This window comes from Talpa europaea, assembly GCF_964194135.1.
Source record: "Talpa europaea genome assembly, chromosome: 7".
NCBI classification, from domain to species: Eukaryota; Metazoa; Chordata; class Mammalia; order Eulipotyphla; family Talpidae; genus Talpa; species Talpa europaea.
In genome coordinates, this window is record NC_140074.1 from 118,301,054 (window position 1) to 118,318,049 (window position 16,996).

The 16,996-nt window shown below is 52.1% G+C and overlaps 1 protein-coding gene across 1 annotated transcript in view; it reads right to left on the reverse strand.

Annotated features, from left to right (window-relative positions):
- Window positions 1-16,996, reverse strand: part of PLXDC1 (plexin domain containing 1) — a gene marked incomplete at both ends in the record, with an annotated part of 54,339 nt that overhangs the window by 36,898 nt on the left and 445 nt on the right. Inside the window, one exon of the mRNA XM_084237050.1 lies at window positions 10,348-10,526. Within this exon, the coding sequence (XP_084093176.1) occupies window positions 10,348-10,526 (179 nt within the window). The remainder of the gene's footprint in view (window positions 1-10,347; window positions 10,527-16,996) is intronic.

Consider the following 16,996-nt stretch of genomic DNA (forward strand, 5'->3'; position numbering starts at 1 on the left):
GGCAGGGCCAAGAACAAAGTCCTAAGTCTGGGGGTGTTAGGGGGAAAGGATGTCCTGCGCTAATCCCATACAGGCTTTGTGGACTCCACCCCCACTCCAGACCAAAGCCATGAAGACATTGGGAAAGACAAATCCCGTCACCACCAAAGGGAAGGTGGCTGGGACCTGAGGGTGGAGTTGGGCAGCCAGGTTGGGTATAAAAACCATACACGTGGGCCTTGGGGTCGCTCGCTGTCACTCGCCTCCTGGCTTCACTGCTCCTGGCTCGCAGCCAGCTCTCAGAGTGCTGTTTGGGAGTCCAGATCTGCGGATCGGATAGGACGCATTTAAAACTTTGTCTCCCATTTTTCTCCCTGAGCTGTACATTTCCTCACTTGCCCTTCCTTTGTAAATAAACCTTTTATTAACCTTTCGCGTGTGCCTGCAGTGGAGTATTGATAAGTCCTTTTAAGCGCGCGGGTGAGGACCCACAGTCAGGCACCCCGTTTTGTATTGGGGCTGACCTATAACAGGGGGAGTTTGAGGAAACGGGAGGAAGGGGAAGAGAAGCTGGCATTTGGACGGTTGTGCCGGGCATTTCAAATGATCATGGTATGACAACTGGGGAGGTAGGTACTAGAATTATTCCCATTTTATAAGTGGAAAAACTAAGGCAATGTCTCCATCTGAGAGCCTGTCAATCCCACTCAAAGACTGGCCTTTGGTCTGTCTGCTCTTACGGGGGTGACCCGACATCACAAAGAGGGTCAGGACGCGTGGCACAAGCCAGACCACTTGGCAAGTCTGCCAAAGGGAACTGTGTTTCCCTGAAATGTGAGCAAGAAGCACTGCTCAGTAAACCAGTTGCTTGCAAAGAAGGTGACACCATGTGGATTTCAAACATTTTTTGACCATGAAATCCTTTCTTCCAGTTAATCTTCCAGGAAAGCTCAATACATAAATCCCATCAAAGGCCATTCCTGAGGAAGGAGAGAGCCCTGGAGCCTGGCCTGCTTGCTACTTCCTCCTGTGACCCCCCCATCCCACAGCGTGAAGCCCTCTGGGAACCCTTAGTGTTCTGTGGGGTGCAATCTGAAAAGCAAAGCTCCAGGATCAAGTTGCAGGAGCTGTGGAGTCATACAGACCCAAGTTCAAAAACTTGCTGGCTCCACTATATAATCGTTGGTTAGGATTTAGCTGCTCTCTGAGCTAGTTCCCTTGTTAGGAAACTTTCTTGCAGAGTTCTTGAAAGGATTAGACAAAACATATCAATGGAAAAACTCTCTGCCCAGTGCCGAGCCCACAGTAGGTGTCTGATAAGTGGAAGCTATTAGGATGATTTGTGGGACCTTTACAGGAAAGGTCTTGATCATGGAGTCAGCGTCCTCAAAACCATCCCAGCTCCAACCTGAAAGTCTGTTGTTAAGATGTCTCTTTGGCCTCAATTATTCATGCCTGGAGGCCCACCTGGCACTTCATTTCTGACAGCAGGGCAGCATTTACCTTGGCAGAGCTCAAGACATTTCTGGACAGGAACTCCAGCTAAGCTGTCACCATCAGCCTGACACCTGCCAGCCAACTGGCAGGTGGAAACGCCGGGGCAAGCAACCAAGGGCACCCTGCAGCGAGGGCTGGGGAGGCCTGGCCTGTGAGGCCTGTCAGGAGGACACTCCTGGCAGCTGGTCCAACCTAGGAGATGCCATTAGATGAATGGGGGGGGCAGCCTACTCCCCCACCACCATATTCTAGGAAGCCTTAGGAGACCAACAGGAATGTTGTCCAGATTCCTACTGCTCAAAGTGTGCCCCCGGGGCCCAGCACCCCTGGGAGCTCATTGGAAATGCAGGTTCCAGGGCCAAAATCAAAATCCTCAATGGAACAACCTACCCAGGGATTTCTTTTTCTTTTTTGGTCCACAATAAATTTTGAAAAGCACTGGTCAAAAAACACCCTCTGTCTGGGGGCCTCCCCAGTGGCACAGTGGGTTGAGCACAGTGCTGTGAAGCTGTCCACAGTCTCTGCAGTGCCGGCTCCATGCCAGCCAGGGAGATTCCCGCATGGCGTGGCTGACCTCTCCTGCCTCGCCCGCTGCTCCCCTCAGCAGTGTACTTCGGTCCTTCTGCCTGTTCTGCTTCCTGCTCTGTCTCTGGTGAATTCTCTCACCCTCCCGTGCCTCTGGCCTGTACCCCAGTGCTTATATATATATATATATATATATATATATATATATATAAATAAATCTTTAAAAAAATTTTTTTAAAAGGTTTATTTAAAAAAACAAAACAAAACCACCCTCTGTCTGAACCAACATATCACTCATTTTCACCCACAAAATAAGGCCAGCAAGCACAAGGAAGGACTGGTTTAATATTACCTGTTATTATTTTCCCTGACCTTATGCAACCACACAGTAACTTCCAGTTACCCTCTGAAGTTTTCGCATCTTGGGTTAAAATAAACCCACACAAAACACTTGTCATCACAGAAGTGATGTCCAAGGAGAGAACCAGGCCAAGGGGAGAACCAGGCTAGGAAAAGGGGCACTTCATCAGTGCTGTGTCAGGGTAGGTGAGCTAAGAAGGCCTAGGAAACAGGCACTTGAGTGACTGAATGAGGAAGTCAGAAATGGGTACAGGGATAGTCACTTAGGAACAGGGTGCCCCGAGCCCCAAGCCCATTTATTAATCTGAACCATCAGTGGGAACCAGGAAGGTGTGCCTGCTGCAAGTCCAGGTGTCTCAAACCATTTATCTGCAAGCCCAGGTGTCTCAAACCATTTATCAAACTAAATGGGGAACAGTCGATGGGAGTCAGGGTGCCCCCTAACCCAGTTAAAAATGGAATGTTCAGGGCCTCCCCTGGTGACGCAGCGGTTGAGCGCTGGGCTGCAAGGCTGCCCGCAGCCTCTGCAGCGCTGGTTCATTCCCTGGCTGCGGGTGAGGGTCCCACAAAAAAAAAAAAAAAAAAAAGGAATGTTCAAAGCACCAGCAAAATTACACAACGCTAAAGTAACAGACCAAAGCTGGTTTTGGGAAGACAGGTCAGGTAAGTGGGAAACTCAGTGGGGCTCAGTAACCTGGGAGACCCTACAAGCTCCAACCAATCAGCAAGAGACACAATGCAGAGACACCCAACAGCCACACATACCCCCACTTCTATATAAACTCCTGCTTTTTGGCCCCTTAACAGCTACCCACTCAGGGCTCTTCTCTGTTCAGACAGCTTTCCTGTCCTTCCTCATATCGGTCAGTTAACACTCTTGCTTTGCTGCCTAACTCTGGTCTCAATGTTGAATTCTTTCCTCATGGAGACAAGAACCAAGAGGAGCCATGGCAGGGGGCGGTGGTGTCCCCAGGCCCCTAAGTCTGATTCATTACTGATCCCAGAGGGTTCTTGTTTGGCTTTTTTTCAATTAATTTTTCACAAATTTTGAAAGAGCCAATAACTAACTGGTTTCAAGGGAGGAGCATTTACTGTGGTGCACATAAAGGGGGAGGGGGTGGCAATTGCCCAGAAACACACTCTTGGCTGGGGGCAGCATGGGGTGGGGTGGGGTGGTCTTAGCTTTATGGCAAGGCCCAGGACACAAGCAAGGACTGTAGGGTAAGGTAAAAAATCAGGCTTTTCTGCCCTCCCGCCATCAGGATAGATGAGAGAACCCTGTGATCCTGAATGCATGCCTGATGGCGGGCACCTGAAGTGGGTACACCTACGCTAAGACTGCTTTTTAAGGGTGGCGTCACGGGGACGCCAGTAGCAGCTGAGAAAGAAGGCGAAGAGAAGCCGATGAGAGAAGCAAAGAAGCAGAAACAGAGAACGCCAGAGAGCCCAGAGAGAGTGCAGATTTGCTGGGGGCTGGGAGGACTGCCAGCCTCCCGGCCCCCCAGCACCCCTGCCTGCCATATGCCTGGTGAACCCCAATAAAAGACCTGCAAAAGCCACTGAGGACTCTGACTCCTCCTTTACCCGGTCTGCATGGGATCAGAAAACCTGCACAGTGTCCATTCCTGCCCCTTACAAGGACTAAGCTAACTCAGTAAATAAACAAGCATCTGGACCAGGCTTGAAAGGGGTGTGGGATGGCCCAGTGGACAAAGTATCTCTGAAGGCCCTGCACCCCTCGTGGGAATGGAAAAATCATCTCGTTCTGGCACTGATTGGACGTGTGGGCTCTCGGGGGAATATCAGCCAACTAGAGATTTTGATAGCATAAGTATATGTTGAATAACCATAGAAAATTAGTACTACAGGGAAAAAGCAAAAACACACCTCCCTCTTCCCTCTCTGGTCTCAAGCTGGCATATTCCCTTCCAGACATTTCATATGTATATAATTTCACATGGTTACAGTCCTGCTGATCATCCAGTTTTATAAGCATCTTCGGTCACGTTTCACAATATCTAAAGCAGTTTTTGTCACTGAACCTAGTTTTTTCACCATCATTTATAACGACTTTGTGGCAGACTACTCAAGAAATCCCACAATTTTCTTTACTCTTTCCCTACAGTTGGGCACTTAGGTAGTGCCCAATTTTTACAGTCTCCTCAATTCTACTGTGCTGAGCATATCACCATCTCCCATACCCCGGATGATGGCCACTGCTGCACTGCTTTTGGTGCCCCTCAAACTTTACTGTGCATGTGAATTACCTGGAAATCACACTGCAAATGTGCAGACTGCAAATTTCCATGAGCTCCCAGGTGCTGCCAGTGCTGCCGATGGGGGCACCAGCTTTGAGGGGTAGCAAGGATGTGAGGAGGAGCACTTGAAGCTTCAAGGCCGGAAATCCTTTTTTGTTGTTGTGTTTTTGTACTTTCAGGTAAGACCTAGGGGGTGGGTGTGTGGGGGTGTTGTAGGACTACCCTTTTTTTCCTAAACCTTTTGTTAACTTTCTCAACCAAGTAACACAACCAGTTTTTGTAACAATTCTATGAGAACTTCTCAGTCTTCCTTACCTTCCTCAGGTGAGGAAACAGGTTTAGGGTGATGATATGGCAGGATACACACTAGTTAATGTGCCTGGCACTCAAGCAGGGTGACCAATCATCTGGTTTACCTGGGGCAGTTTACCTGGTTTACCTGGGGAGGAAGGGCTTCCCAGTATGCTGGACAGTCATGCTAAAATCAGAACAGAGAGAACTGGGCAAGTCGACAACCCTAAGCAAGAGCCTAAGTCAGTCTGCCGGGATTCCTCCTTCCTGACCCTGGGCCAGCTGTGTGTGCATTAGGGTAGAAAACCTTCACAAAAACACTCAGATGATGGTTCCTCCATTTGAAGAAGTGTGTTTAAAGGGGTTAAGAGAGCCTCCCTGGTGGCACAAGGGGTTGAGCGTCAGCATTTTGAAGCTCTCCGCAGCCACTGCAGCCTGAGTTCGATCCCCGCCAGGGAGGTGACCCACATGGCACAGCAGACCTCTCCTGTCAATGACTCCTTCCACTGGCCTGCCCTCCACACACACACACAGCCCGCAAAAAAAAAAAAAAAAAAAAAAAAAATTCACAAGCATTCTCAGGGCCTCAGGCTTGGCCTTGGTGTAAAATCTCTGGAAAACTTGAATCCAAGCAAGAATCCTATTTCCACTGGGAAGTGGTGGTAGAGTGGGTGTGAGAATCAAATCCAAGGAGATGGTTCTGGCCAATGGGTGGGAGCTGCCAGCTCACCCTGGGGGCAGGCTGGATGCCTCAAGGCCTCCAGAGCAAGGGGTATGAGCTAGAAGGAGAACTTTGATGAGGTGGTCAGGCAGGGGCTGAGCAGAGGGGCCAGGCAGAAGGGACTGGGAAGAAGGGGGTTGGGTCAGAGGGGAGCAGAGGGGAAGCTGGTCAGAGGATTGGGCCAGAGATCTGCTATGGGGCTGTGTGGTGGGGCTGGGCCAGAAGGAAAGTCCACAGCCAAGAGGGGGACTGGGAAAGAAAGGAGGAAGATAAGGGGGCACTGGGGTGGGTAAAAGGGATAAGGCAAAGGAAATGGCAGCCCACCTGCCTGGCTCTCAGCCCTTCCATATGGCTCCAGAGCAAAGGGACCCAGAACCTGGCTCCTATTGGCAGGAACTAGGCTGTGATGTGGATAAAGAGCAGTAACATTTTCCTGTTGAGACCCAAGCAAACTTTTTTTGGTAAAGATTTTATTTTATTTATACAAGAAGTGGGGTACAGGCCAGATGCTTGGGAGGGTGCGAGGATTCACCAGAGACAGAGTGGGGAACAGAACAGGCAGACTGACAAAGTACGCTGCTGAGGGGAGCAGCGGGAGAGGCAGGAGAGGTCTGCTGTGCCAGGTGGGTTGCTCCAAGGCTGGTGGGGATCGAACCGGCACTGCAGGGGCTACAGACAGCCTCACAGCGCTGTGCTCAACCACCTGCGCCACCAGGAAGGACCACCAAGCAAACTTTTTGAGACTAAACCAAACTTGCCAAAATGACCTTTCCCCCATTTATCTCTTATTTGGCTTTTTGCCACCAAGCCATTGTCTGGGTCAGGTTTCCCAACTCTCAGGGACATAGGAAGTGACACGTATTATGGAGCAAAATAGTCTACTCGTTGGGCCCCAGTCACAATTATGAGAAAATAGCCATATCTAGATCCTTCTCTATACCAGGCCAAATAGCCCCAAGCTCCATCAACCACTTTGGACTCCTTTGATTTCTAGATCTAAAAGGGGGCACGAGACTTCCAGCTGTGATCAAGCCCAGAAACACCCCACAGGACCCCTAGAGTCCGAGCCCTGGTCCCTGAGTTTCCACCAGTTTCCATGAACCAGACGACTCTCCCCCCTCCATCCCTGGCAGCCACTTCATGCTCCTGACTCATCCCCGGCCCACAGGCAGTGAGTAGCCCTAAGTCTATTCGTCATGAACTGCTGCTAAGCCACATCTCTCCCACCTTAATTCAAACCTAAATGCCAGGATTTATATTTATCCCAGTAGTTTCATCTGGTGTGAGGCCAACTATCATTCAGCCTGCCCAAGAGGTCTTCGGTTCCGATCTGAAATCTGAACTCTCCCTTCAGCTAAGGCTGAGTCTGATCCTCCTATCTGCTGGACAGTCAGAGAGGCTCCAGCCAGGGTGGACTGGCTTCTTCATGCGAACTCTTAATGTGTGGTTCCCCAGGGCCCCCTGCCCCAAAGCCCCCCAGTCGGTGGAAGTCTTGTGATCAAGTACAGCCACATGAGCCTGAGAAAGTCTCAGTTCATGCTGACAGATCCAGTAACCTATTTTCAAACTGGTTTACAGTGTCACCGGTGAGTTTCCAGGGGGAAGTTTGAATGAAAGAAACCCCCAGGCTCCTCTCTAGTGTTTCTGGACCCACCCAGGGTGGACTCCAGGAATTGGTGGTGTTGTTTTTTAAGCTCTGGGGTTATTGACTCCATACCGGCTCTTAGCGATCCCTGCTGTCCTTTCCACATACCCACAGTCAATCGCTTCCTTAAGTTCCAGCCTCTGTGATTCTCTTCTGCAGGGTGCGTGACTCAGAGAAAGTTTCAGTACTTTAACCCAGAGCCCAACAAGGCTGGGGGCGAGGACTACAGATGGGGTGAGCCTCCCCAGGCGTCCCCTCACTCAGATAAATTCTCTTGACCTTCCATTGCATCATCCCCCCACAGCTACCTGGATCTCTGCAGGATGGAGAAGACAGGGCAGAGCAGGATCATCATGTCAACACGCAGTCATGCAGATAGAGAATATTTTCATACAATATATTTTTAAGTCAAAATTAATGTCAAATGATGCATGATGAACAAAATATCAAAATTTTAAATACAGGCTCAGTAATGATGCCAAGCCATGTCGGAGTCCGAGATAAAATCAGTAGCAGAGGGGCCTCCCTGGTGGTGTAAGGGGTTAAGTCGCAGCACTATGAAGCTATCTACAGCCACTGCAGCACGAGTTCAATCCCCGGCCAGAGAACTGATACACATGGCTCAGCAGATCTTTCCTGTCCCACCCGCTACTCCCCTCAGCAGTGTATTTCAGTCAATCTGCCTGTTCTGTTCCCCACTCTGTCTCTGGTGAATCCTCTCACCCCCCACACCTCTGGCCTGTACCCCAGTTCTTGCATGCATAAATAAATAAATCTTTTTAAAAAAATCAGTAGCAGAAACAGGGAGAGCTGGAAGCCCCTGTTACCCTATTCCCTCCAGGCCAGGCTGCGGTGGGCATGGCCCCTCTCTCACCCCCACTGCCAGGGCTCTTGTCCAACAGCCCCTTCTGAGAGGCAGGCACAGTGTACTGGCTGGCCGGTGACCGCCCACCGGTTGCTCAGGCACAGAGGCGTGGGCTGCTCCCTGCCACGATCTTTTTACACGCTTCACCACCCCTGTTGTCTCTGGCCGCCCTGCCCACTCCTGGATGAACTATTCCTGCCCTGAGCAATCACCCACTTCAAGAAAGAAAGGATTCTGGGCCTCCCTGGTGGCACAAGGGGTTAAGTCTCAGCACTATGAAGCTATCAGCAGCCACTGTATGAGTATAAAGTAAAGGCATTTTCAGACATGCAAGTTCTCAAAAGAAGTTTCCACCTGGTAACCTTTCTCTGGAAGCTAAACAAATAAGGGGTAAGGCAGGGAAAATAAGAACCAGCGTTAAGGGAGTTGAGTGTCCACCACAGTAGACAGATAAAGAGGGTTTCCAGGAAGGCTATAGGCCAAGCAGGGGAGCAGCCAGTCCAGGCTGAAGCAGGAGACAGAGAGGTTTCTGAGGGAGTGGGTCATGGGGAAGAGAGAACTCCTCATAAATTTACCACAAGTGGAAAATACCATTAAATCGAAAAGACATTTAAAAGACCTACCCCATGGAACATCTAACTTAGCCTTTCCTACCTAAAATGTGCTCAGAACATTAACATTAACTGCATAAAATCAGCTAATACAAAGCCTATTTTTTTTTTAAGATTTATTTATGCATACAGGCCAGAGGTGTACGGGGTGAGAGGATTCACCAGAGACAGAGTGGGGAACAGAACAGGCAGACTGACTGAAACACACTGCTGAGGGCGAGACAGGAAAGGTCTGCTGTGCCATGTGGGTAGCTCCCTGGCCGGGGACTGAACTCGTGCTGCAGTGGCTGCAGATAGCGTCATAGTGCTGCGACTAAACCCCTTGCGCCACCAGGGAGGCCCTAATACAAAGCCTATTTTATAATAAAGTATTGATTCCTCATGTCATAGGAAGTTCACTATATTGCCGGGCTTGGATTAGTGTGAACAGTATTGACATGATCATAATGACATATGCAGACAGCGCATAGCATTTAACAAAAATACTGAGAGTGGAAAATGAGGCATAGAGAGTATATAAAAAGCAAATCTTCATCAACACAACAAGCAGTCAACAGATAATGTCCAAAGGGGTGAATCAAGAAGCAGCAGGATAAGCAAATATTCAGAGGCATGGAGGTCTCCAAGTGGAGACCCAAGTGGGGTCCCAAGTGGCACCTGCGGGAGAGGGGTGGAGGGGGGACCTCTGTGTTTTGTTTTTTGATTTCAGTGCTCTTTGACCTTTTGACTATGCACTTCTTGGAATTAAAAAAACAGTTCTCAAAATATTAAAGAAATTAAATATATGCAAAGAAGCACATCTTGTTTCTTCTTGTTTTATGGTTTCCCTGTGCTCTGGGAATCCATTCTCTCCCAGCCGTAGGCTCCTACACTCTGGTGCAGAAACTCACACCCGTCGCAGACACAAACAAACAGCCCACGGAGACAGACACACAGGCAGACATACATGATGCACAAGAACCTTCAGACACACGTGCAAACACACTCCCTCTGGCACCCACACGTAGTACAGATTCACCCCCAGCCAGAGACCGCCAGTAGCCTCCCAGAAAGCTGGAGGCTGCTGAGCAGAGCAGAGCAGAGTCAAACACTGCAAGGACCGCACCTCCACCACCTTGAGTCCCTGCTCCCGCCCCGCCCCGCCCCCAGAGTGCCCCAGCCAGAGAAGGCTCTCACCTGGAGCTTCACCCTAATTACTTCTCTCCTCAGCCACCTTCAAACTGCCCTGTCAGACTGAGCCTCTCCAGTCATTAACCCTTTGGGGTCCCATGGTCTGTGGGTGGGCAAAACAGCGGGTGGGCCGCGCTAACAGCTGGAATGTAACGGATAATGCCAGCGCCAGCTTTTGCTGGAGGGAGAGCTCAGTGGTAGGAAGCCTGTGTCACATGCTCTAGGTTCACAAGGAAAGAGGCAGCCTATGAAACTTTGAGATGCTAAGATTTTATGGTCCAGGCTGGGTCCTGCTTTCATCTCCTGCCCTGAGATCGCTCTCTCCATGCTGACCTGTCAACCCCAAAGGACATGTGATTTATGTGCCACCTGGGGAGTCCCACCCCCACTACTTCCGACCCCCTCCTCCATCTTCTGGCACTTACCACCACCCTGGTCCCGTTATCCGGCAGTGTGTCAATGGCCAGGGTGTCCCCACCCAGGTCCTGGCTCAGCTGTGTCCTGTCCGGCTCTGACACCTGCGCAGGGCTCTCGCGGGCTTTCCGGTTCCAGCCCTGCGTGGTCCCTTTGCTGCCCCATCCTGGGCCTCGGCCTGCATCCTGACCTGGGAGAAGGGGAAAGAAAGCTGAGCCCTGGCAGTTCAGGGTAAAGGAGGCTTCCCATCCCCACCCCATCCTTGACCTTGGGGACACTGACCGCTCGGCTGGAGACATCCAACTAGTGTGGAGAGCCTCAGGCCCAGCTCCCCATCAAGCGCTGTGCTCACACAACACTTCCAGCCCTCGCCCAGCCCTCCATGGTGGAGATGATGCTCTCCAGATTGTAGACAGGAATCAGCGGCTCACAGAGGTTATGAGCCTCACGTGGCAGCGGGTTAAGGAGGGAGATAAGTCTCAAACCCAGGTTGATCTGCCACCCAAAAGGGTGATTATTCTCCATCTCATCTGCACACTGAAATCATTGCAGGAGTTTTAAAAATTTCTGATGTCTGGGTTCCACCCCGGAAATTCTGGTGTAATTGGTCTACAGTGTGGCCTGGACATAAGGATTGATTTTTTTTAGATTTATTTTTATTTAGGCATGCAAGAACTGGGGTGTAGGCCAGAGTTGCGGGGGTGAGAGGATTCACCAGAGACAGAGTGGGGGGGAAGAACACATGGATCTACTGAAATACACTGCTGAGGGGAGCAGTGGGTGAGACAGGAGAAGTCTGCTGTGCCATGTGGTCAGCTCCCTGGGGGAGGTGGGGGGGAGGCACCGCAGGGATCGAACTCATGCTTCAGTGGCTGCAGTTTGCTTCATAGTGCTGAGACTTTTAACCCCTGTGCCACCAGGGAGGCCCAGCATTAGAATTCTTAAGTGATCCGCAGGGGAACTTATGAGATGAAGCCCTGGACTTAACCCTGCAAGCAGGGGTAAGAATCACTGCTCTGGAACCTTCCAAACCTGTTCCAGAAATGGGACAGAACCCCACCCTCCAGGGGACTCAGGGGCCTGAGAGCAGAGGACTTCTCGACCATGGTACCATCCATATCATGGACTGGATAATTCTTTTTTGGGGGGTTTGTCATGGGGATTGCAGGATTTTTAATTTTATTTTATGTCCACTTATGCCTATTTTTGTCAGTGCCTCCCTCCCCTTGGAGGGATGGCCACCCACCATCCCTTGCGTCCTTTCCCCTTCCCCCTCCCTCTTAACCTCAAAGCCCTCTGGATGTTTATTAATGCCCACTGGCTTTTTAAAGTGTTTTACATTATGAAACTGTCTGCGCTGTAAATGTCCGGTATTTGTTTTTATCATTCTGACTGACTTTGCCACTGCAGGATTTTTCAGCAGCATCCCTGTTTTCTGTCATTTCTGCCCACTAGATGCTAGTAGCAGCCCCTCCTCCCCCCCCCCACCCCCGTCAGGGTTTGTGACTGTCACAGACGTCACCATAGTGGGGACGCCTCTTTAGTCCTATCACTACCTTCACAAGCCACTTTCCCTACGAAATGAGGAGCTTGCACACCGCCAGGGATGGCAAACAGGCTTCATCTCAAGAGCCACCTCTACTTAATCAGTGAGCAGGAGCAGGCTAATGAGCAGCCTCCTGAGCTCTGTGTGTGCTTCGCAGGAGAGCGTCCCGGCAGATGTCTGCCCCGGCTCAGGTCTGCTAAGGGCGGCTCAGGTCTGGTGAGCGGCCACTCGCAGGCCACTCAGCAGCCATTGTTGGGCCCCACCATCTCCCCAGTTCCCTCTAGGTCGGTAAATTAATTCTAACACATTCATGACACAAAACCATGCTTTTCCACTTCAGGAAGGTTTATGCCCCCAAAGAGGTGTCATATATCGTCACTCCAATTGTCACACCTACTATGGTGTGTATGTGGGGCTCAGACCACCGGGCAGGTGGGTCTGATCTTCCTTGAGCTCCAATTTCAGGCCCATCCTGTGTCAGAGGCTCTCTCTCCTCTGCTTGCTGCCACTCACCCCCAGAGCTGCTGGATGTAGCTGTCTCTCCTGGAGCACCCATGGGTAACTATGAACCTTTCTCCCTGGTAGACTTGAGTTCCCCAGGGCTCTCCCCACCCTCTACTGCAATTATGTATCCTCAGGAGTGCAAACAGTAGGTGCTCAATCATTGCATAATTGAGAACACAATGCTGGAGGTAACTTTGGGAGCCGGCAAGGACAGAGGCTGAGACAAGGCTTGGCCAGGACTGGACCCGGGGCTGGGGCCAGGACTCTGCTGTGGGGCCCTAGTTTGTCATTAGACATTTTATCCAATTAAGTCATTCTTGGCTGCTGGCGCCTGCTGGACCCTTGCCGGCCCCCTCTCACTTCTCTGCCTCTAATAGCAAACAGATGCTCTGGAGGTGGGGAGAGGGGCGGTTCCCAGACCCCTTCCCCAAGATGCCCACTGGCTGCCCACAAATGGACCTGAGCCAGGCTGGGAAGCCAGCCTGCCCACGGCCCAGACCCCACGCCAGGGCTGTCCTGCCCCTCTCGGGTGGGGCCTGCAGCTGCCTCCAGAGACAGAACTGTTTGTGCCAGGCTGGCCTCCCTGGTTCCCCGGGTCCTCCTGCAAGCAGCCCTCGGGCCTGGGCAGGAGCCAGGACAGGGAAGGCGCGTGTACAGAGCAAATGGAGGGGTTCAGCCTGCCTGGAAAGGGATGCTGAGGTTCTGTAGACATCACAACCCTGCAACTGAGGCAGGAGGGTACCCGGATGGTGAAGGCCCGAGGCTAGAGGACAGAGCAGTGAGGACAGATCCAGCCACAAGGGGGGCAAGGAGGAGACACCCTAGGTTTCCCTCTTAAAGCTGCTTTCTCATCACTAAAGTGGGGGTGACAAGCCTATGGCTGCCATGAGCATCCAGGGGAGACACAAATGAGAAGCTATAAATAGGAGTCAGGGCCTGGGTCAGCAGCAGAGTCCATAAAAGAGATCAGAACAAGAGAATGAGAGGCAGGTGTTTGGGGAGCACTGCCTAGCCCTGAATGGTCCCCTCTCAACCTACACCACATCTATATCCCTGCCACCCTTCCCCTGCCAAGTTGGCTAGGCCAGAACATATCCCCCTTAAGGGCCCTTGCACATACAAGAAGACTTGCCTGAAGGCCTCAGTCCTCCTGCCTGTGTGCTCACACGTGAGTTGCACACCCACACAACCCTTGGCCATGCTTTGCTCAACCCTCTGCCGGTGTGGAGATTCCATCTTCCCAGCACCCTCTCTGTGTGTCTGCCTGTGAGTGTACCAGCCTATGAGTGATGGCAAGAAGCTTCTAGAGCACAAGCTGTTCCTCTAGTCATCCACTCATTCACCCATGGCCCCAAGTAGCATTCAACCTGGTGGAATGTCACAACAGCAACAGTGACAATAAAAATGATAGCTGACTTTTAGAGAAGGCTTACTCTGTGCCTACACTATGCCAGCGCTCAGCACATCAATTTAACCGATCCCTTAAAGTAACCCCAGGAGATAATTCTGGTTTTCCATCAACCTTACAAATTGGAAAGTCGAAGCACAAGGAAGTTAAGGACTCCCCCAAGGTCACACTATGAGCCCAGGATAGTCCAGGCAGGATTTACCCTCAGGCCAAGTGGCCCCAGGGTGTGCTCAGATCACAGAACTAAGGAGAGGTGAACTGCACCCCCAGCCTGCTTCCTAAGGAGCAGGGGAGCCCCCACCCCCAGGTGGGGTTGGTGTATGGGCAGAGCCCTGCACTGATGCTACTGAGCCTGAGCCTGAGAGCTGCCCTGGGAGATCAAGGGTCCTGCCAGATAAGGGGAGCCCCGGGGCAGTGGCACGGCCTCCACACATGCCACTGCCCTGCTCCGGGGCAGGAGGCAATGGGCAGACTTTAGGAGGCTAGGTCTTGCCACGCTCCAGTGCCAGGGTCAAGCCACCCTTGTCCCATCCATCACCCAAGGGTGTCATTCCAGTCCCATGGCCGACACTCAGTTACGGCCACCGCCTCCTCTTTCCTGGTAGCCACTCCATCCTCCGCCCTCAATGCCCACTCACCCCTGCCTAGAGCATCTAGAGCCTGGAGGGTGGACTTGATCCCATGCGTTCTGTGCTTCCAGCTCATGCAGCCCTGAGCCCTTCATGACCAGATCCTGGCACACCACCCCCAGCCTCCTGTCGCCCTAAGGACTTCTCCAGGACCCAGCCCCGCCCTCTCTGGCCACAGAGCTTCACACAAGCAGTTTTCTCAGCCAGGATCACTCTGCTCCACAAATAAACCTTGCTCCTGATGAGTTCTTGCTCGTCCTTCAAGTCTCACGAGATGTCACTTCCCAGAGCCTCCCCTGACAGCTCTCCCCCCCACCCCAAATGTTAGACACAGCATGCCAGCCTTGATGCCACGTATCACTGATACCGGCGCACCTATAGGCTCCAGGTGAGTGACATAGAGCAAATGTTCAGTAAGCAGACAAGGATGGTGGATGACGCACGAAAGGCAGAGAGAGGGAGAGAGGGAGGAAGATCCCCAGACTTTAGAAGAGCCTCCCCTTGAGGCACAGCCCCTGGAAACCCCTACTGTAATACCTCAGCAATAAAAGCTCACACATTTGAAACCAGGCCAGCTCAAGACTCAGCCACTTGCTGGCGGCACCTCTGGATAAATTGCACGATCCCTCTAAACCTCAGTCTCTTCATCTGTAAAACGGGAATGATAAAAGCTGTATTTGGTAGGTGCTCCTGCCTTTCCTGCGTTTCACGTGAGGACTGACTTTCCACAGCAGGGGAAGTGATCCAGATCCTGAGTTGAAACCCTGCCCCCCAGTCACAAAGTCCCCAGCCGCACCCTCTCCTCTCCTACTGGCAGGCAGGGGCCCACCAAGGACCCTCGTCTGGGGAAAAGAATGGAAGCACCAAGAGGTGGCAGGGAGAGACCGCTGATCAACTCGGAAGAAAAGAGGACAAAGGAGATCAACTCGGGAGCAGGTGGGATCTGTGACCACCTCTCATTCGCTCACCCATCAGCCACAGTACTGAGCCCCTGGTGTGTGTCCTTCCGTAAATGGAGTTTCAAGGCTCCAAACAAGCTCACCTATCAAAAGGGAAGGGTGGTCTCAGCTCCCTCCTGAGGCTCCCTGGGGCCCAGAGGACTCGCAGGCTTGGGGCTGGGTGGCTGCACCCCATCAGGTCCAGCTCCTGCTGCCCTTTCACTGGCCACAAGGACTCCACCGCCCACCAAAGTCAGACTGTGTCTCCTGAGCAGCCCTCCCCCAGGATGTCCCACCACCACATCTCAAACACAAAAGACATGCGCCTGCCCCCACCCCAGTGCAGCCTGGTCCATGGACAGAGGCCTGGTCTGAGTCAACAGCTGCCCCTCTGGCTTCCTTGGGTCTAACCAATCTCCTGGAGGATTCTCTGTCAACGTCCAGAAGATAGGGTGTCCTCTGCTTAGAAATGAGATTCAAGTCTCTGCCTGGCCCCTCTTTCTGGCCTCCCCAGTGTCTACCTGACTCTGAAGAGGCAGTGCTCAGCCAGGTCTGGACCAAGCCTCTATGGCAAACCTTCCAGAGCCCCTCCCAGCCCTTTCACCTCCCAACTCCATCAGGGGCTCAGGGCCCTCCCTCATCAATCCCGTCACATCCTGAGTTCAGAAGATCCTCCTACCGGGTTGGGGGTGCAAAGGACCTCAAAAATGGATCTGCGCAACTGTCTCCTTTTTACATGTATTTTAAAAATTAACAATTACCCACACATCATTTAAAAAAACTGAGGTCTGCCTAGAAAAGGAAAGACAAACATAACAGAGAAAAAAGACCTTTCAGAATACCATCATGAGTCAAAGATTTGGCTCCCAGCCTCACTGTATAAGTGAGGAAACAGGCACAGAGAGGGTAAGTAACTTGCTCAAGGTCACACAGCAAGTGAAATGCTGGCACTAGAAGCCAAGTCTCTGGCCACTCTGTGGGGTCGCCCTAAAAACTGGTGGTCTGGCACCAGAAGCCTCCTCTTGCCACATCAGTGAACACTGCCCTCTGCCCACATCTCCTCCACCAGCACCCTTCCCTTCCCTCCTGCTCCACACCGCCACCAGCAAAGTCAAGAGCACTGGAGCTATGCCTGATGCCAGCACAGGCTGAGACATAGCCTCCCATTGCCAACCCTCCACACCACTCCTGCCAGCCAAGGGGCATCCGTGCCAGTGAGGCGTGGAGCTGCATCTTCCCAGTTCTTCTGTCAAGAGATTTGCCTGCAAATTGCCCACCTCCCCAAGCCCAGAGAAAGTCTGGGTGCATGAGGAGAGAGGGGACTGTAAAGTGACAAAAGGGACTCTAGGCAGACCTTAGAAAGGACTTCTAGGTGGGAAAGGTGTAGAGGGATAGGAGCCCCTCTGGGCCAGACCCCTTAAAGGTCACAGGCCACCAGGGTGGCGCAGAGCAGGTGACTGGGGTCCTGGGGCTGGAGATAGGGGACAGCAAGTTGCTTCTCCTGTGCCCAAGCCTCTCTCCAGGTGCCAAACAGGGAGAGGAAGGCGGCGGGCGCCACTGCCCTTGCAGGGGAGAGAAGCTGAGTCTCCAGCAACCCTCTGGCTGCCCCCACCCGGGTCAGCTTGGGGATGGAGG